This window comes from Hibiscus syriacus, unplaced genomic scaffold (genome assembly GCF_006381635.1).
Source record: "Hibiscus syriacus cultivar Baekdansim isolate YM2019G1 unplaced genomic scaffold, ASM638163v2 tig00110831_pilon, whole genome shotgun sequence".
In the NCBI taxonomy this organism is placed as follows: domain Eukaryota; kingdom Viridiplantae; phylum Streptophyta; class Magnoliopsida; order Malvales; family Malvaceae; genus Hibiscus; species Hibiscus syriacus.
This window is the reverse complement of record NW_024062882.1, coordinates 5,081,578-5,100,811: the sequence shown is the minus strand read 5'-3', so window position 1 is coordinate 5,100,811 and position 19,234 is coordinate 5,081,578. Positions and strand designations below refer to the sequence as shown.

The 19,234-nt window shown below is 32.1% G+C and overlaps 2 protein-coding genes and 1 long non-coding RNA gene across 3 annotated transcripts; 2 read left to right on the top strand and 1 right to left on the bottom strand.

Moving 5' to 3' along the window:
- The first annotated feature begins 417 nt into the window (after nt 1-417).
- LOC120142876 (secretory carrier-associated membrane protein 1-like) lies at nt 418-3,780 on the top strand. The gene is made up of 12 exons (XM_039157354.1): nt 418-456; nt 611-679; nt 958-1,089; nt 1,223-1,303; nt 1,390-1,452; nt 1,941-1,974; nt 2,054-2,176; nt 2,519-2,581; nt 2,683-2,776; nt 3,371-3,416; nt 3,511-3,578; nt 3,711-3,780. Exons 1-12 carry the CDS (start codon nt 418-420, stop codon nt 3,778-3,780), a joined length of 882 nt encoding a protein of 293 aa, XP_039013285.1.
- A 4,867-nt stretch (nt 3,781-8,647) lies between these two features.
- Nucleotides 8,648-11,766, top strand: LOC120142925 (pentatricopeptide repeat-containing protein At1g73710-like). The gene is given in 2 exon segments (XM_039157388.1): nt 8,648-9,114; nt 9,117-11,766. Coding segments are annotated over 2 exon segments (3,006 nt in total). The 5' UTR covers nt 8,648-8,666; the 3' UTR covers nt 11,675-11,766.
- Nucleotides 11,767-12,615: 849 nt separating this feature from the next.
- LOC120142727 lies at nt 12,616-14,423 on the bottom strand. The gene is made up of 4 exons (XR_005517878.1): nt 14,246-14,423; nt 14,042-14,109; nt 13,400-13,480; nt 12,616-12,815 (listed from the first exon to the last, which is right to left on the bottom strand). It is a non-coding gene; the product is annotated as an uncharacterized LOC120142727 (long non-coding RNA).
- Nucleotides 14,424-19,234: the final 4,811 nt, after the last annotated feature.

Sequence of the window (19,234 nt, the reverse complement as noted above, 5' to 3'; positions counted from 1 at the left end):
TGGTGTGGCAATGGCATGTTGACTTTGTCTTAGAAGGACAAGATAAATTAATTTGTTTCTGTTACATAAAGATGATATTCATGGTATATGACATTTATTTGGTGACTGTTGTTTGCTTGTTTCTCGTTATGTTACACCTAATGGAAATTCTGTCACTGTATATCGTTAAAAATTACAACTAGTGATTTAATAAATACAAGATGAAGATTTATGTTCCTTATTATCAATTTTGCTTATAAACGACATGTCTGTTCCCATTTTATTTATTTCAGGATCCATCAGTTAAGAAAGGATCAGGCAGTGGCGGCAGCAGAGGTTCCTTATTTTCTACAGTGAGTTTTTCCCTTATTGTTGTCTTGTTTCCTATACCTGTATAATGTTTCTTACTGGATTTTCAATTGTCGAGAACATCAAACAATGGTGGCATATAGAGAGTGGTTAACGTTGGACTTTTGTGTATGTGTTTGTTGCAACGACTAGCTAATGTCAATCATTGATTTTTTCTCATGATGGTCATGCTTTGACTTTGGCTCTAATGATTGGTAGTGGCACTGGAATTTAAGCAGTTAGAGTGCTATCAAACTGATGACTGATTGTCATTATGCTGAAGGTTCCAGAAAAGTTTTATGCTAACGAACGTGAACATGGAAATGCCTTACTTTTTAATGGTCTCTATAGTGTACCAGAATCCTTTTCATGGATGAATTCATAGCACTTCCAAGCAACTGCTTTTTATCTTGCTGGATTTCAATAAATTCCTTTCTTTCCCACTTCTCGGTATCTCACTTATGATGTAAAATAAGATAGATCCAAGAAAGGTGCCACGTAAAAGGAAAAATTACCCAGACCGAGAAAGAATGCACACTAACCTCTAGGGGAGCAATTATGGATGGATAAGCTTGCTTTCTCCCTAAGACAGGAGACATGGCTTGAAAGTCATGTATATCCTGATTGTAGGTTCAGTTTTCTGCATTGTTTTCATTTTATCCCCAATTCTTATCGGGACGCATTTTCTCATTAGCTTACCCTCGATTGCTTTGTGGAACTTTTATGGATGGAATGCTTGTAAACAATGTAACTGTTTCTGATGTGAATGGTTTATTTTCCTGTTTTGCATTTTGTGTCATGTTTATGTGTTGTGCTTGCGTATGCATGCTTATTAATCCTCTGTAAGGGCTTACGATATTGATTGTGTTTCTTTAATTATAATACCAAATATTAGTCAAGGCCTTCACCCCTTCCTCCTGAATCATATGAGAGTGGTGCAACGATAGATATTCCTCTTGATACTCATTCTACCAAGGTATCCTAAAACTTTCCAGATATTTGATGGGTTAATATCATGTTTCTAAAGCCTTCTTTTGATATTTTCCGTCTTATAAACTTTAGGATGTCAAAGCAAAGGAGAAAGAGCTTAAAGAAAAAGAGGCTGAACTGAAAAGGCGAGAGCAGGTAATTTCTGTTGTCTGCTTGAAATTGAGCAAGGCTAGCTGATGAAATCTAAATCTGGTGCTTCCGAATAATTATTTGTGGCATTTGGTATCAACATTAATATGTTACTCCTTTCATAATGCAGCTACGGTTATACGCATTTGTGAAGTACTTACTTTTTTTTTAAGGAATTTGTGAAGTACTTACAAATAATGCTAACTTGGCTCAAAAAGCCATAGTTTTTGTGTTTTTGAATCTCAATTTCTGAATCATATTTTAGTTTAATTCCAATCTTTCTGTCTGAATGCCTGTATAATATCTTATGTTCTTGACTTATCAGTTGTTTCCCTTTTCATTGTGAAAATACTAAATTATGCAAAGACTTGATCCTAAATGTAAATTTGAATTTCATATGAAAGTAGTGTTGTTTGAGGGTGGTTTTGCAACTCTTGTTGTTTTCAGAATAATTTGTTTTCATACTAAATGAGTGTTATCTTTGTATCATGCAGGAGTTGAAAAGGAGGGAGGAAGCAATAGAACGAGGTTGGTTTTTTTTTAACGCTTGACGATTTTGTGCATTACCAATTTTAGTCACATATATGCTTTGCCTTTGTCTTGGCAGCTGGAATAGTGATAGAGGTGAAAAATTGGCCAGCATTTTGTCCCATTATCCATAATGACATCGCAAATGAAATACCAACCCACCTACAACCAACCATATATGTTGCTTTCGCAACTTTGATAGGTGAGTTAAAGTTCAGGGTTTTTCTTTTAAAAGAAATTAGAGGTTTCAATCAATATTACTATTAGTTGTTAGAATCAGTAGGTTAAATTGTTTATTAGAATTTAGAGAAAAAAAACGGAGCCTAAAATAAAAATTCTTGACCAACAATATTACCGTTTTTGTTTAATAAGATGCTAAAGTGAATGATTGACTAATTCTATTTTAGAAATTATCACTGGAAATATTTTGATATTACGGGTTCTTATTTCTCAACGACGTCTCATGATCAAGACAATTAGCATGAAATGTTCATTTCTTGAAAAAAAATGTTTGAATTGCCGATTTGTAATACGGACATGACAGGCTTGGTTATCTGCCTTCTGTACAATATAGCAGCTGCTACTGTAGCGTGGATCAAGGGATATGGTGAGTTTTGAAAATTACTAAGCATAGCCCTTAATCATTAGTATTTAATTGCCATTTTGGCATCTTTTATCAGTTTAAAATTTTATTATATTTTGTCCTAGGTTTAATAATTTGGCTTCTTTCCGTCATATATACCTTAACCGGCATCCCTGGAGGCTTTTACTTGTGGTATAGTCCTCTTTATAAGGCTGCAAGGTACTACTTTTAGATTGTTACTCATTTTGGTTTTTTGCTTACTACAGTTGTATGTATCCAATTATCAATAGTTATTAAAATTGTTCTTTCTTTGACTCCTAGTGTTGTGAGCAAATTGGAGATTTGGATCCATTTCTCACAATACTAAGATATCTGTTCTACCTCTTCCGCAAGGCCTTTAGAGTTTCATATTGTCCGGACAACTATAATCCCTTAATTTGACACCTATCAATCTTATCATCAGCTAAATCTATTAACACACCATACCGACGTACAAATATCAATCATCACAATCATCATGTAAAATTGAAAAAGGGGACTCTCTCTCTCTCTCTCTCTCTCCCTGCCTCTTTCACGGTTCATCATCTTATTCGGATCATATACTCTCTACCTCCTTCAAAAAACCACTATTTGTAATTCTCCATCCAAACCAAAAATAATAAACCGCTAAACATCACCGCAACTCCATTTCTCCAATCAACAATACCCTATGAGAATTCTTGTAACTGCAAGTTGAAAGATAACTATGAGAATAATTTATAAATGCCGCCTGTAATCATTCACTTAGATGTAATGTCCGTATTCCTTTTACAGGACTGACAGTGCGTTGTGGTTTGGATCGTTTTTCCTGGGTTACTCTGTAAGCTCATTGCTTTCTCATTTTAATTGTTGAATATTCATCCAATATATGTTGCAAAACTCCTCATTTAAGACTCTCCTCCTCCTCTTTGCAGCTCCATATGCTATTTTGCGTTCTTGCTGCAATTGCTCCTGAATTCTTTTTCAGGGAAGGGTCCATAACGTGAGTTTTGCTTTTGTTTCTTCTTCTCTTGATTCCATTAACACTCATGTTAGGAAACATCTTTAATCTTGTTATTCCGTTCCTCTAGGATACTCTATAGCTGAGGTCTTAATGGTGAAATTCTTTGTGCAGAGGTATTTTGGCTGCATTGGATCTTTTTACACACAATCATGCATTGGGGGTAAGTTCATGGGTTCTTTAGCTAAATAATGCATGCCATGGTCGAGTTTCAATAACGTTATTGCCTTTGGGTATTTGAGAATGCTTCGACACTAGCCAGGCTTGGTTTCAACTTGCAGATAATATACTTCGTGGGTTTTGGATTATTTCTCTGTGAATCACTTGTGAGCATCTGGGTTTTTCAGGTCCCCTGATCCCTCTTTTTATGATACCTTTCACTTTTATTACCAGCTTTTCATTTCAATTAGTACCCGTCTCAAATATAGATACAAATATAATTTGGGTAAATTACCCTATGGTCACTAAAATATCAGTATTATTTTATTTTGACTACTTGACTTTCAATTTAATTTCAATCAAGCCGTAGTTAAACAAATTTATATAATAACATATTTGGTTCTCATTATTTACGTATTTGATTAATAAATTATGAACAAATAAGTAATAATGACCTTATACGTTGTTATAAAAATTTACTTAACCACTATGTCAACAATTCTGTAAACAATTAATGGCCGGTTACTTGATTGAAATCAAGTTGAAAGTTTAGTGACCTATTTTTATTTATTTTTTGAATTTGGTTTCATCTAAGCCCTCATTGATCTTCTGGTTTGAATTTGCAGCAAGTATTCATGTATTTCCGAGGCAGTGGTAAAGCTGCAGAGATGAAGCGTGAGGCTGCAAGACGAACCATGATGTCAGCTCTATGAGACGACGGAGAGGTGTATTGAAATATGGTCAGTGCAATTATTTTATTTTTATTTCCACTTACCCCATAGGTGGCTTAGCTAACCATAGTGTCATTTTGCGCAAACTCAAAATGATTTTTGTAAGGGCATCCTAATAATTTTGATTTTTAACATAGCCCTAATAATTTTGATTTCTTTTAACATAGTCCTAATAATTTTGATTTGGGTTATACATTTGTTGTATTTGCATATCACTGGGTACAGTGTATTCATTATCAATTTATACAACTTAGAGCAAAATATTAAATTATATGACTTATCCATGCTGTTTAGTTTGTAAGCTGATAATTTTTAATGTCGCGTATTTGATTTTAGGGTAAAGCACATATTTAGTACCTAAACTATCACTTATGTTCCATTTTAGTATCTAAACTTTCATTCTTCTTAAAATCATACCTATTGTTTACTTCTTGTTTCGTTTTAGTACCTTGTGTTAAAATTTAGGTACTAAAATGGAACAAAAAGTTAACAGCGGGTACTAAAATGAAATAAAAAGTTAATGTCGGCTACTAAAATGAAACAAAAAAAAATAGGTATGGTTTTGAAAAAACTGAAAGTTTAGGTATTAAAACAAAATAAAAGTGATAGATTAGGTACTAAAAAATAATTTTCCCATTGATTTTATTTTATTTGACGTGTCACTGATACATTTTATTTAGATGTAATTGATATTAAATTCATTAGCCCATAAATACTTTTCTAAATTCAGCCAAACCATTTCAAAATTATAACAGAAGAAACATGATGCTAGAAGCACAATGGCAACTTTTTATCATCAAGACATGCTTAAATTGCATATAAAGCATGAACTAAATGATTTTATTCATTAAAAAAATAGTTGTTAATTTTAGAGGTTTTAAATATTTACACGTTGATTATTAAATGATTAAAATATTATTTTATAAATAAATATGAACAATACATTTCCCTCCCTCTCCAACAGAAGCATATAAATAATCAATTCAATATTTTTTGATATATCAAAATTTTTAGGGTGTTACAATTTTTACGAGTTTACACATATAAATTATCTTTAAAACTTGTTTTATTATTTTATTCATCCAATATTAACATGATATAAAAATAATTAAAAATAAAAAAACATGTGAAAATTAATTTGTAAAACATTATAGAATTGATTAAATGTTTCAAGAAAGTAAAATGCAAATTATTCAATATGTTTTACTATAAACAAAAGAAATAACATGAATGACAAAATAAAATTAATAATACAAATTTAATTCTCAAACGATTACAAAAGAGAATTTGAATAAATATATTAGTAATATAAATTTAAAACAAAACAGTTTAATAAACTTCTAAATTTTATCTATGATGAAATCAATTTATTACTAATAAATCATGGGTTAACTACACGGTTGATCATTTATCTTTGAGTATTATTCACTTTTGGTCAGTGATTTCAAAATACATAAGATATGACTACTTACGTTTTTATTTAAACAAGATTTGGTCACCCCGAGCTAACTTCCATTAACAACAGTTAAATATTTTGATATATTTACACATTTGATTCCTATTTTTTTTTTTTACATATTCTCTCAATTTAGTCATACTTTTAATAAATTAAAGTAAACTATATATTTTTAAATGAAAATGAAAATAAAATATTTTTAAATTAAGTTAATAGTACAATATATTTAATAAGTTAATATAAAAATATTTTAAGTTACTATATAGAAAATTATATTATATATAATTTGGGTCACAGGTACCCGATTCATAATTTTTTTTATTTTTTCTTTAAATTATATTATTTTTTAAAAATAAGTTATGTAAAAAAAATTCTAAAATTTAAAAGTCTATAATATATATAATCCACATATAAATTTAAAAAAAATCAAATTAAATAATTGAAATAAAATTTATTAAAATTTAAAATAATTAAATAAAACTAAATTTTAAATGTTTTGAAGTTAAAATAAATATTTTTAAAAAATAATTTAGAACGTTAATGTGAAACAATTTAAGAAATTAAGAATTTAGAACGTTTTGGTGTCAAAATTTAAGAAATTAGATTTTATAATATTAGAGTGAAATAATTTGAGGATTATGAATAAAAAGTTTAATATAAAATAAAAATAAAAATAAAAAAATTATAATAAATCGGGTATCGGGTCGAAGGGTAACCGATTAACCAACATTTTGTGACCTATGTTCGACCCAGAAATTTGGTCGGGTACCCGACCCGAAAAATCATGTATTTTTATTATAAATACAATATATTTTTTAATTGGGTCAGCGAGTCGACAGGTTAGCTCAATCTGGTCAAATTTTTGAACAATCTTAGTGGCATGACATGTGTTATCACTCGATTGAAGGATTAAATTTATTTTAATTTATTAAAAAGTATCACTAAATTGAAAAAATATATAACAACATGGACCAAAGGTATGATTATATCAAAATATTTAATTTCTATTAACGGAAGTTAACTTAGGGTGACCATATCTTAATTAAATAAAAAAGAAAGTGACCATATCTTAATTAAATAAAATAAAAGCAAAACAAAAATGAATATATCTTATGTTTTTTTTAAAATCAATGACCAAAAGTAGACAAAACACAAAAATAAATTTCCATCCACGTAGTTAACACAAAAATTATTGAATATTAAATTTAAGAAAACCATAAATATTTAATTGGGTCAACGAGTCGACGGGTCAACTCAATCGGGTCGAGTATTTTTGAACAATCTTAGTGGCATGACATGTGATATCATTCGATGAAGGATTAAATTTATTTTAATTTATTAAGAGTATTACTAAATTAAGAGAATATGTAATAATAGGGATCAAATGTGTAATTATATCAAAAATATTTAACTGCGAAAGTTAACTCGGGGTGATCACATCTTAATTAAATAAAAAAATAACCATATCTTAATTAAATAAAAACAAAAGTGATCGTATTTTTTTTAAATCAGTGACCAAAAGTGGACAAAACACAAAGAACAAGTTACCATCTATGTAGTTAACCCATAAATTATTGAATATTAAATTTAAGAAAACCATAAATATTTTGCAAGCTAACACCAATGCCAACATCACCAGAAAAAATCACAATAACTTCCAAATCCAATACTCTTGAAAGGCCGAACAAATGTAAATAAACAGTGCTAAGAACCAGAATTATCAGAAAACTTGACTCGTTGGAGCTCTTTCAACTTCCCAAACTAAAAAGATTTAGCCGTGGAATTAATATTTCAATTGAATTTCCCTCTCTAAGAAAACTGTAGATAGGGTCATGTCCTGCTTTCAAGACACTGCATTGTGATAGTACAAATATTGCTGTAAAGAGCAGTGGCAACATCTCATTTGATCAGTCACAATATCTCTTCAATGAGAAGGTATGTATTAATCTTCAGTTTTTAGTTAAATTTATTTTATGATAAGAAATCCAATTTTCTTAACCAGAATTTCTTTGTGTTATGTTTTCTTTTCTCTTTTATGTTAATATATATTAAGTAATACATTGAAATGAATTATTCATGCACCCATGTAGGTGATATTTCCTGTGCTAGAGGAAGTGGTTATTTCATTCATGCACAACTTGGAAAAGCTATGGCCCATCCAACTTGTTCAGTATTCCTTTTTCAAATTAACTTCCTTTAGCTTGATGGATTGTCCTAAGCTATTGAACCTTTTTCCGTCGAGTATGTTGATGAGACTTCATGAGCTTAACCGACTGAAGATATTTGATTGTACATCACTGGAATATATAATATTTGATTCCCTACCCAAGAAAAAGGGAACAACAGTACTATGCAATTATTTTCTCCAAAATTCAGTTAATCGAATGTTATTTCATTTAAATTTCCATGCATGACATCCTTAACTCTTATAAGACTGCCAAATCTAAGGAGTATCTATCATAAAATGCTTATTATAAATTGGACTTCGTTGGAGAAGATGAGAGTTGATAGATGTTACAAAGTGGAGATATTGTTTGCTTCAGAAGAAACAAGTGGAAAGAGCAGTCAACAACCCCTGTTTTGGGTGAATCAGGTATATTCATCCTAATTCCTACACTATTTATTCCTTTTTATAATCTGTTATTAAAGTCCAAAACCCTACAAAACCACTAAAAGCCTCAAACCCTAAATCATCACAGAGAAGGAAAACCCCAAAGCAATACAATGCTTCAGAGTTGCAGTTCAGGAGAATTGAGCCGTGAAAGTTTCCCGCCTCACATATTGGTTTTGCCAAGTAAGTTTTCTCGCCTCCATTTTCCTTGCGTAGCTAGAGCTTTTTCTGGGTTTAATCACACCGACCGGAGATTTTCTGAAAACCCATTTTTCCTTGAACAAGGCCTGAGTACAAGCGTTAACTTATATTCCCAGAAGCAGAATTCAATAGAATCCAGGCTTTTCCTAGAGTTTAAGCTACAGTGTAACTCTAAAACCCTGTCTTCGCTTGCTAGAAGTTCTTCAAGTGGTGTTAAAAAGAATAGGTACGGAGGTGTTTTGCCTTCGATTCTTAGGTTTTTGGAGTCCGAAAATGATTTAGAGAAAACCCTTTCTTCGGCTTGTGAGAATTTGAATCCAAAAGAACAGACCGTGATTCTCAAAGAACAGAGTAATTGCGAGACGAGTTTTTCAAATCGTTGAAAGACTATGAGCCGAATGTAATTCATTATAATATCGTGCTTCGAGCACTGGGGAGGGCTCAAAAATGGGATGAGTTGAGGCTTTGTTGGATTGAAATGGCGAAAAATGGTGTCTTGCCGACGAACAATACTTATGGTATGCTTGTTGATGTTTATGGGAAGGCTGGTATGGTGAAAGAAGCACTTCTTTGGATGAAGCATATGAGACTTAGAGGACTTTACCCTGACGAAGTGACGATGAATACGGTTGTTAAGGTTTTGAAGGATGCTGGGGATTTTGATAGAGCAGATAGGTTTTATAAGGACTGGTGCACTGGGAGGGTGGAGTTGAATGATCTGGAGTTGGATTCGATGATTGATTTCGACGATGGGTCTGGTTCAGCCATTAGTTTTAAGCATTTTCTATCGACTGAGCTTTTCAGGACAGGTGGTAGGATTCCTGTTTCGGAAAGTTTAGGTTCATCAGATACAGAAAGTTCTATGAGAAAGCCACAGCTAACGTCAACATACAATACTCTGATTGATTTGTATGGAAAAGCTGGTCACCTCAAATATGCAGCTGATGTGTTCTCTGAAATGTTGAAATCCAGTGTCGCGATGGATACCATCACCTTTAACACGATGATCTTTACTTGTGGAAGTCATGGCCACTTTTCGGAGGCAGAATCCTTGCTTACTAAGATGGAAGAAAGGGGAATAGCTCCAGATACGAAGACTTATAACATCTTCTTGTCTTTATATGCCAGTGCTGGTAATATTGACGCAGCCCTCGAATATTATAGGAAAATCAGAAAAGTAGGTCTTTTCCCCGATATTGTAACTCACAGAGCTGTTCTTCATATATTGTGCAAGAGGAATATGGTTCAAGAAGTGGAGACTGTGATTGAAGAAATGGAGAAATCGGGTATTCACGTCGATGAGCAATCTCTTCCTGTTCTTATGAAAATGTATTTTGCCGAAGGGTTGCTTGACCAGGCGAAGACTCTTTTTGAAAAGTTTCTTTTGGGTTATGAACTTTCATCCAAGACAAGTGCAGCAATTATAGATGCTTATGCGGAAAGGGGGCTTTTGGCTGAAGCTGAGGCTGTATTTTATAAAAAAAGAGATTATCCGAGGCAGAAGAGAGGTGTTGTTGAGTATAATGTCATGATCAAAGCCTATGGCAAAGCGGAACTTTACAATAAAGCTTTTTCTCTCTTCAAGAGCATGAGGAATCACGGGATTTGGCCTGACGAATGCAGTTATAATTCCCTTATTCAAATGTTTTCTGGAGGTGATTTAGCCGATCATGCGAGAGACCTTTTAAGTGAAATGCGAGCAGCGGGATTAAAACCGAAGTGTCAAACCTTTTCCTCTCTTATTGCTTGCTATGCCCGTCTTGGCAAGCTTTCTGATGCCATTGATATGTACGAAGAAATGATCAGTGCAGGGGTGAAGTCCAATGAAGTTGTTTTTGGGTCCTTAATCAATGGATTTGCTGAGAGCGGTAGTGTTGAAGAAGCTCTTCGATACTATCGCATGATGGAAGAATCTGGAATACCAGCAAACAAGATAGTACTAACATCGCTGATTAAAGCTTATACCAAGGTCGGTTGTTTGGAAGGTGCACAGCGTGTGTATGAAAAGATTAAGGAACTGGATGGTGGTCCAGACAACGTTGCATCAAATAGTATTTTAAATCTTTATGCCGATCTCGGGATGGTATCTGAAGCCAGATGTGTTTTCGACAGTTTGAAAGAAAATGGAGGCGCGGATGGGTTTTCATTTGCAACGATGATGTATCTGTACAAAAGCATGGGTATGCTTGATGAAGCTATTGATGTTGCAGATGAGATGAAAGAATCTGGTTTGTTAAGGGACTGTTCTTCATACAATAAGGTAATTGCATGCTATGTTCGGAATGGTCAGTTACGTGGGTGTGGTGAATTGTTGAATGAGATGGTTAACCGAAAGATTTTACCCGACACCGGAACCTTTAACGTACTGGTCACTGCACTGAAGAAGGGAGGGATTCCAATCGATGCTGTAACCCAGCTAGAGTCGTCATACCTGGAAGGGAAACCTTATGCAAGACAAGCTATTATCATTACTGTTTTCTCTTTAGTAGGTTTACATGCTTATGCACTCGAATCTTGTGATGCCATCATAAAAGCCGAAATATGTCTCGAGTCTTTCGTGTACAATGCGATGATTTATGCTTATGTGTCATCGGGGCAGATTGACAAGGCATTGAACATATTCATGAAAATGAAGGATGAGAGCCTGGAGCCTGACGTTGTTACCTATATAAATCTTGTGAGTTGTTATGGGAAAGCTGGCATGCTTGAAGGTGTGAAGAGAATATACAGCCAACTAAAGTATGGAGAGATCGAGCCGAATGAATCCTTGTTTAAGGCTGTCATAGATGCTTACAGAGCAGCTAACAAGCCAGACCTAGTTGAATTAGTTAACCAAGAGATGAAATTTGCATTCGAAGGACGAGATAATTCGGAATCTGAGGTTGAAGATGAAAGTGAAGACATTACTCTTGACCTTTAGAATTATCCTGAGAGCCCGGGGCTGATTGAAAAAACACTGTATGTTGTCTAGATTCTTAGACTCTGCTTGGTATACAGGGAAAAGATGGAGTATAGAAAATTTGTTAATCAAATGGTTGATATTCGTAATCGCTAGCATCGGAGTAACAGATTTCCCGTACTCTTTTTCCGTCTTCATATGAAGAATAGTCTGAGAATCGAATCTCTGAAGACTATTGAAATGTATGGTAGAATAGAACTCTCTGATAAGGCATATACTGTAGAGGGAGCAATGTAAATGGTAGAATTTAGAAGCGATCGAAGAATGCACAATGTAGATACCGGCTTCAATCTATACCAAAATTATCATGTTCTTGTTAGTTGGACGTAGTCGGTTCATATGTGCAGATTGCAATATCATTTTGATTTGAACATAATGTAAAAGATAATAATTTAAACTTTAAAACACTAATTTTTCAAAATTGATTGATTACAACGATAAAATTTTATTCTATGGTACTTTTTGGACATTCTATTTCTTTAGAATAGTCTGAGTGATTACAAGATAGTATTAGGTAATTAACTATTGATAACGCATACACACCCCGTAAAAATAACTATTTGAATCGGAAATCTTTAGAAAAAACATCATTTTCTTTTACTACTAAGATCGTTTAATAGGTTTAAGCATTAATTGAGTCTTAGCATAATTATCGTCTCCTAAAGACCGCGAGTTTGAATGCATTTAAACATAATTAACTCTAATTTAAGAGACTAGTTTAAGTACTTAATAAAAAAAACAAAACAATGCAATAAACATCACAAGCTTCATCACATGAACAAAATGGCTTGAAATGCCAGAAAGATTGTTGAATTCCACGAACGCATAGTTCGTTATTTTCAAACTCATCAGACGAATTTAGTCTTTATATATAACCAGTCACATCCTATGACAACAAACTAGGTAGAACTGATCTCCAAGTTTACTCCATCGTCATAAACGAAACGGTGAACAGGAAAACCGAAGAATTTGCCAACAAAATGAAGCAAAAACATCCAAGGGCATGAACGTTCCGGACGCACATTATAACTCGAAATATCGTAAAAAATATAAAAATAAAATAAAAGCCCCAACCTCTTTAGTGTGTCGTTTCCACAGCATTCTGCAACAAAACATAAATGGTTATAATGAACGGCACACAATGGTAATAATACAACCAAGTCCATGTTAAGTAGAATCTGATTTTATACTTGGCCATTCCATCATGCTTTTAGAAAAGATCAAACAACCCCATTTTCAATTCCTTGTTAGATGCTTGTTGGTATGAAAAGAGGGAGCCGATATCTCTCCACGACACTCGCTGATTATTGAAAATGGTTCAGCATAGTGCAAGAGTAAAGATTTTGTTTGGTTCATTTTGTCAAACAATTTAAAAACTCATAAAGCATAAACAAATACACTTTTTGAGGTCATAGAATGGTTCAGTTTGTCAACTATATGTTGGATGCAAGTATTTTAGGGAAGTCACACATATATGCTCATTGCTTTATTGAACATGCAGTTGCATATTTTACAAACAAATAAAACCAAGAAAGTATGCATTAACCAAAATTCTATAACATGGTAAAAGCTTGTTCCATATGCAAATTATATAAAATTTGTTTTTCTTAATGTTGATATAAAATTAAAATTAAGAGAAATAAATTCGATCTAATGACAAGCAAAGTTCAGAGTATATGAAAGTACCTCTTCCTTCTCGCCTTTAGTGAAGAACTTGTATCCACTAAAGAAAAGAAGACCCCATCCAGTTAAAGAGACTATAACGAACTATACAACCGTACAAAAAATTGTCAATACAGTTTCGATTTCCCTAAATATGCTATCTCATCAAAATGCAGTACACTGGTTCAGAAAGACAAACAACGACGAAGTACGGTAGTTATGTTGCATGACGGCCTAACCTAAGGTTAATTTGCGGCGGATTTTAACTTAAAATGTTATATGGCTACTATAAAAAGTTACACATCTGAAAACAATTTCGGTTACAATTTTACGTGAGTTTCTTGACAGTAGCTTTTTAAGTTGCAACCAGAATAATTATTCAATTTACACGATTTGTGACGGAGAACATAATATTTTTTTCAACCTAAATCGTTACCCAGTTTAGTCTAAAGAGTTGGCTGCTTTTTTTTAGCCTTATATTAACCGATTGTTTCTATATAACAAAATATTAAGGGGAAGATATCAGATTGTATGCAGGAATAAGACAGCTACTCAACAAAATCTTAGCTCCAAATTAAAAAAAAAAATCCAATTCCCCAATCTGAAAATCAAAAAGAACCTTTGAGCTAGGTTATTTTAAAATGCATTTAAAGTAAACAAACTGACATGTTCTTTCCATTTAGCTGGATTCATTGGATCTTGCTAAAAATTAACCTTCAAAGGTCCATGGTGATCTGCAACAGAAAACTTCTAAGATCCTTTAGTTTCAAATTTCAACAACGATCTAAGATAAAACGAGATTACATCCGATTACAAAATATGAAATTTAAAATAGCAAATAAAAAGGGTAAATGGAGAATAGTAGAATACCTGCTGCGCCGGTAAGACCACGGCGAGGGATGAGAGAAGCGGCTCGAGGCGGAGCCGGTTTCCGAGCTAGAGCGGCTGCTCTACGAGCTGCAACTGCCGCCAAAGTAGCCATTTGTAGTTTTTTCTTTGAAGAGGAAGCGAGCGCAAGAGAATCGATGATGTTTTCCACAAGGGAAATGTGAAAGATGATTAAAATGATTTACAAAATGATTATTTAACTTTAGTCCATATGTTATAAAAATGAATATTATAATCCTTTTACTATGCTTAAAGTTTGTCTCCATTTATTACAAAAAAAGGAGACGTTCTAGTCGCCTTTATATTGAAAATTTCTAAAATATTTAAGTCATAATTAGGTGGTTTAAATATTTTTGATTTTTTTTTAAAACAATTAGTGAAAACTATGTATTTAGTACTTAAATTATCAGTTTTGATATGTTTTAATACTTAAACTTTCAATTTTTTTCGAAACCAAACTTAATGTTTAGTTTTTGTTTCATTTTAATACATGCTATTAAAATTTAAGGTAAAAGGGTACATGTCTCCCTTGAACTTAAAAAAAAAACAATGTGGCTGTCCACTTTTTTTTGCGCCCAATATGGCCCTCAAAGTAAAAAAAAACTCAATGTGGTCGTTTGACTAACGTTTTTTGTCGTTGACTAACGACTCCGTTATTTTGTGCTAACATGACACGTTAAACATACAAACATCCTATTTTTCTCTCAATTTGGCCTTCCAACTCAAGAAAATAACTCAATAAGGTCATTTTCTCTTCTATTTTGGTCACTAAATTTTAAAAGTTTTCAATTTAATCACTCAACTTTTGAATTGCTCTTGTTTTAGTCATCATGCTTTATTTTATTAATATTTATGTATGGTGTGACATTTATATATGATGTGGTATTTTTTCGTTTCAACCAAAGATTTCTTTTTTTCTTTTTTCCTTTCATTACCAGATTTAGTGAACCCATATTGAACTTGGAAAAAAATTAAAAAAAAATTGGGGATAAGGAAGAAAAAATGAAATGAGAGGATAAAGGAGGAGAGTGGGGATTTGGAAATATATAAAGGAGAGGGAATATTTTTTAATTTAATTATAATTTTAGGAATTTTTTTTGTTTTAATATAATTTTAAAATTTTAATTTAATTAAAATTATTTTAATCATATATTAATAAAATAAAAATAATAAATTTCACATTATATATAAATATTAATAAAATAAATCATGATGATTAAAATATGATTAATTCAAAAGTTGAGTGATTAAATTTGAAAATTTTTAAAGTTTAGTGACCAAAGTATAAGAGAAAAAATAGAAGGGTCAGATTGAGTTATTTTCTTGAGTTGGAGGGCCAGATTGAGAGGAAAAAAATAGGATGTTCGCCTATTTAACGTGTCACTTCAGCATAAAATAACGGAACCATTGGTCAACAATGAAAAACGTTGGTCAAATGACCACGTTGAATTTTTTTTACTTGAAGGGCCACATTGGGTGCAAAAAAGGTGGAGGGCCACATTGTTTTTTTTTTAAAAAGTTTGAGAGCTTCAGGTACCCATTTGCCAAAATTTAACATGTAACACCCCCAACCCGTATCCGACCCGAATACGAGTCCGAGATGTCACATGGACTTTTTGGAACAATATTCTTGTAAGATAACAAAACATTTGAACTTATAATAAGAAAATATAATAAAATACTATTAAATTATGCTTTATTATAAATATTTGAAAAAATACGTATTTACAAACAGTAATATACGGTATGAACAATACCGTGACCAGTACCATGAACAGAGAAAATTTTCGAATATAGATTGTGTATCGATGCACTGCAACAGTAACTTCGGTAAAATACTTATAAATTCATAAAAATCCAAGTTTTCGTTTGTATAAAATTACCATGTACATATACACATTTAAAACATTACAAAACTTATTAAAACATATCGAATTCAAATATTTATTTACATGCCAACCACTATCCTTATTACAAAATACATACTATACATTTCTTTTCTGATCTGATCGTTGGAAAGGAGAAACTGACCTGTCTTGCATAACTTTTACCAATCTTCCTCTTCTCGGAACCTACGCGTGAAACAATCACACGCTAAATCTTTGACTTAGTGAGGTATATAAAACATATAATAGAAATCATAGAACATTTCACATAACATAATGCATACCTGTATATATACCATCATTATCATAATCTCTATTTATCATATGATTTTGTACTTATCATTTTTGTATATCATATAATACACCTAACATCATGTAATTCCTATAATACATTTCATATCACCACAAGCATATACATCTCATATATGGTATTTGTTATTGTCTCTTTATTGATCCATTTTTACATGTCCCTAATTCTTTTTATCATATAAGCATATACTAAACATTTTTGTACACATCATGGTTCACATATATCCTTTCACAACATAACACACATAGTGTCATACCAATTAATTTATTTACTCTCTTTAAAGCCCTTGTATTAGCCCATGTATACTTTTGAGAACTTAAGGTATGTGAGTATATTGAGGTTGTGCACCACTATGCTGTCACCACAGCTCATATAAATGTCCCGAAGGACCTATCCAGAGGTCATAAAGAACCTCGACAACTGTCTATAGGTCCCGAAGAACCTAGGTAAACTTTCCATATGTTCTTTAGAACATAGGTATACTGTCCATATGTCCCGAAAGACATAGGTAATTTTGTCCATATGTTCCGTAGAACATAGGTAAACCCTCGACTCTTGGCATACCAACTATACATGTAGCTCTCATATCACATAACATGGGCATTATCATTTATAACATTTCATATCACTTGTTCTTTCTCTGCTGTCACATACCACATGTATGTGTAACCATATATTTCATATCATATCACATGTATCACGTATTGCATATTCATATGTCACATAGTTCATATCAATTTGCATGGAATCACGTAGGTTGTTTCATATGGCTTATATAATTTCTCATTTGTTTATATACATATGTCATATCTTATTCACATATGTTCATATATACATCACATAACACATAGAATAACATATAAACTTATAAATAAATCATTTCCATGTGATTTACTTATCTCATAACTTCATATAGTCACATATCACTTATCACATGGTTTATATCTTATGATCGTGTAATCATACCAAACATATTCACACATACATGTATTCACATAAATCACATATAGAAATGCACTTACTCCATAGACATATGCACGTATTCATTTTATTGCTTTTATGATCACATATAATAACATGTACCTATTTTCATGTACTCATGCACATATAAGAATTCCATCAATTATATAACATTTTAGGAGTTACTTCTTACCATAGTAACTCCGTCACTGGCTCATCACAAGCTAATATATGTTCAATAACATACATATAATTAAATTGAACTCACCTTAGCCTTGCTGAACTTGTTTAGGCTCAATATATTTACAAGCTTGGCTCTCTCTTTCTCTCGTACATGAAAAAGAAGAAGAAGATGAAGTGGAGAAAATATCTCCTCATCCTTATCCCCACATGCCTATATATCATTTTATTATCATTTCTAAGTCAAATGACCATTTTGCCCTTTAATTCTTTTAATAATTACTAATAACTTTCAGGAAATATCTCCACAAAAATCATTGAACTATTCAACTATTCTACTTTAATCACCAAATTATGAAATTTTACAATTTGGTCACTAACCTGTAGTTTGGGATGTTACAAATCTCCCCTCCTTTTAAGAAAATTCGTCCTCGAATTTTCATTGCACACATTGACAAGAACATATCTTCTAATGTTCTCATGTTGTTTCATTTATTTAATATTTCCTTCTTTTAGTTCTTCAACTAATTTTTTCCCTTTATTCATTCATCTACTGTCGCTTATCATATAAACAGTAACCAATAACCTCATTCATTTCTTTCTTTTCTCTTCTGTGATTCTGCATTTTCCTTTGATATTTCTAAAATTCATATAATGTTACTCATCACGTAGACAATAACATCCATTCTCATCACTCCATATCCTAAATCAATCTATTTCTTCATTAATCTCTAATTACTTATCACAATATCAAACTTTTATTCCATTATCATTTGACCAAAACACGACTTTAAATCTTCTTCAATTGTGATTAAACATATACTTTATGGAGTCAAACAATATTTTCACATCACCTTGCACACTTTTCGTATTTCTATATCGAATTTATCATTTACACTTCCATATAACATCTATCATACTTACCCCTTTAATTTCATTTTTCATTTAATTTCCTTATCCCTTTACTCATTCACAAATCAAAATCTTCTTGTAATATATATCATATCTTTTCTTCAGGCTCCCTTTAAAACCTGTAAATACTCTTCTCATTGCCTTCATCATATCTATATGATCCAAATACATAACCATATTCAAATCCATATCATACTTGATTAACTCACTTTATCTTTTTTTCCAATCTTATAACTCTATCACCTTTACTCTACGACTAGTCAATAACAACTGTTCAATCTAGGACACAAGCCCTAATTAACCAATCACATACATCCGACCTTTCATCATTTCTTAATCATTGTCTGTACTTTAATACACATGATCTTTTCATATTACTTTATACTTCTCTGTCAATCCTTACTTTCCCTCAAACATAAGAATCCCTATTTCCTTCAATATATCACATTCATATGATCAACACATTTTTTCATCATGTAATCTTGTTAACCGACGCTAACTCTTTCTTCTAGAGTACAAACTCTTATCATATCCACACTCTTTCTTATACACAGTACTACCCATTTGTTTAAAATTTATAACTATGATTTTATTCATCTTATAAACGTAACACTGATGCACTTATTCTCGAACTATTCTACAAACAATAACCATGTCATTTGATCTTTTAACATTCTTATGGTGACATTTGTCTACTATATTCTAGCTTGTCCACGTAGTCAA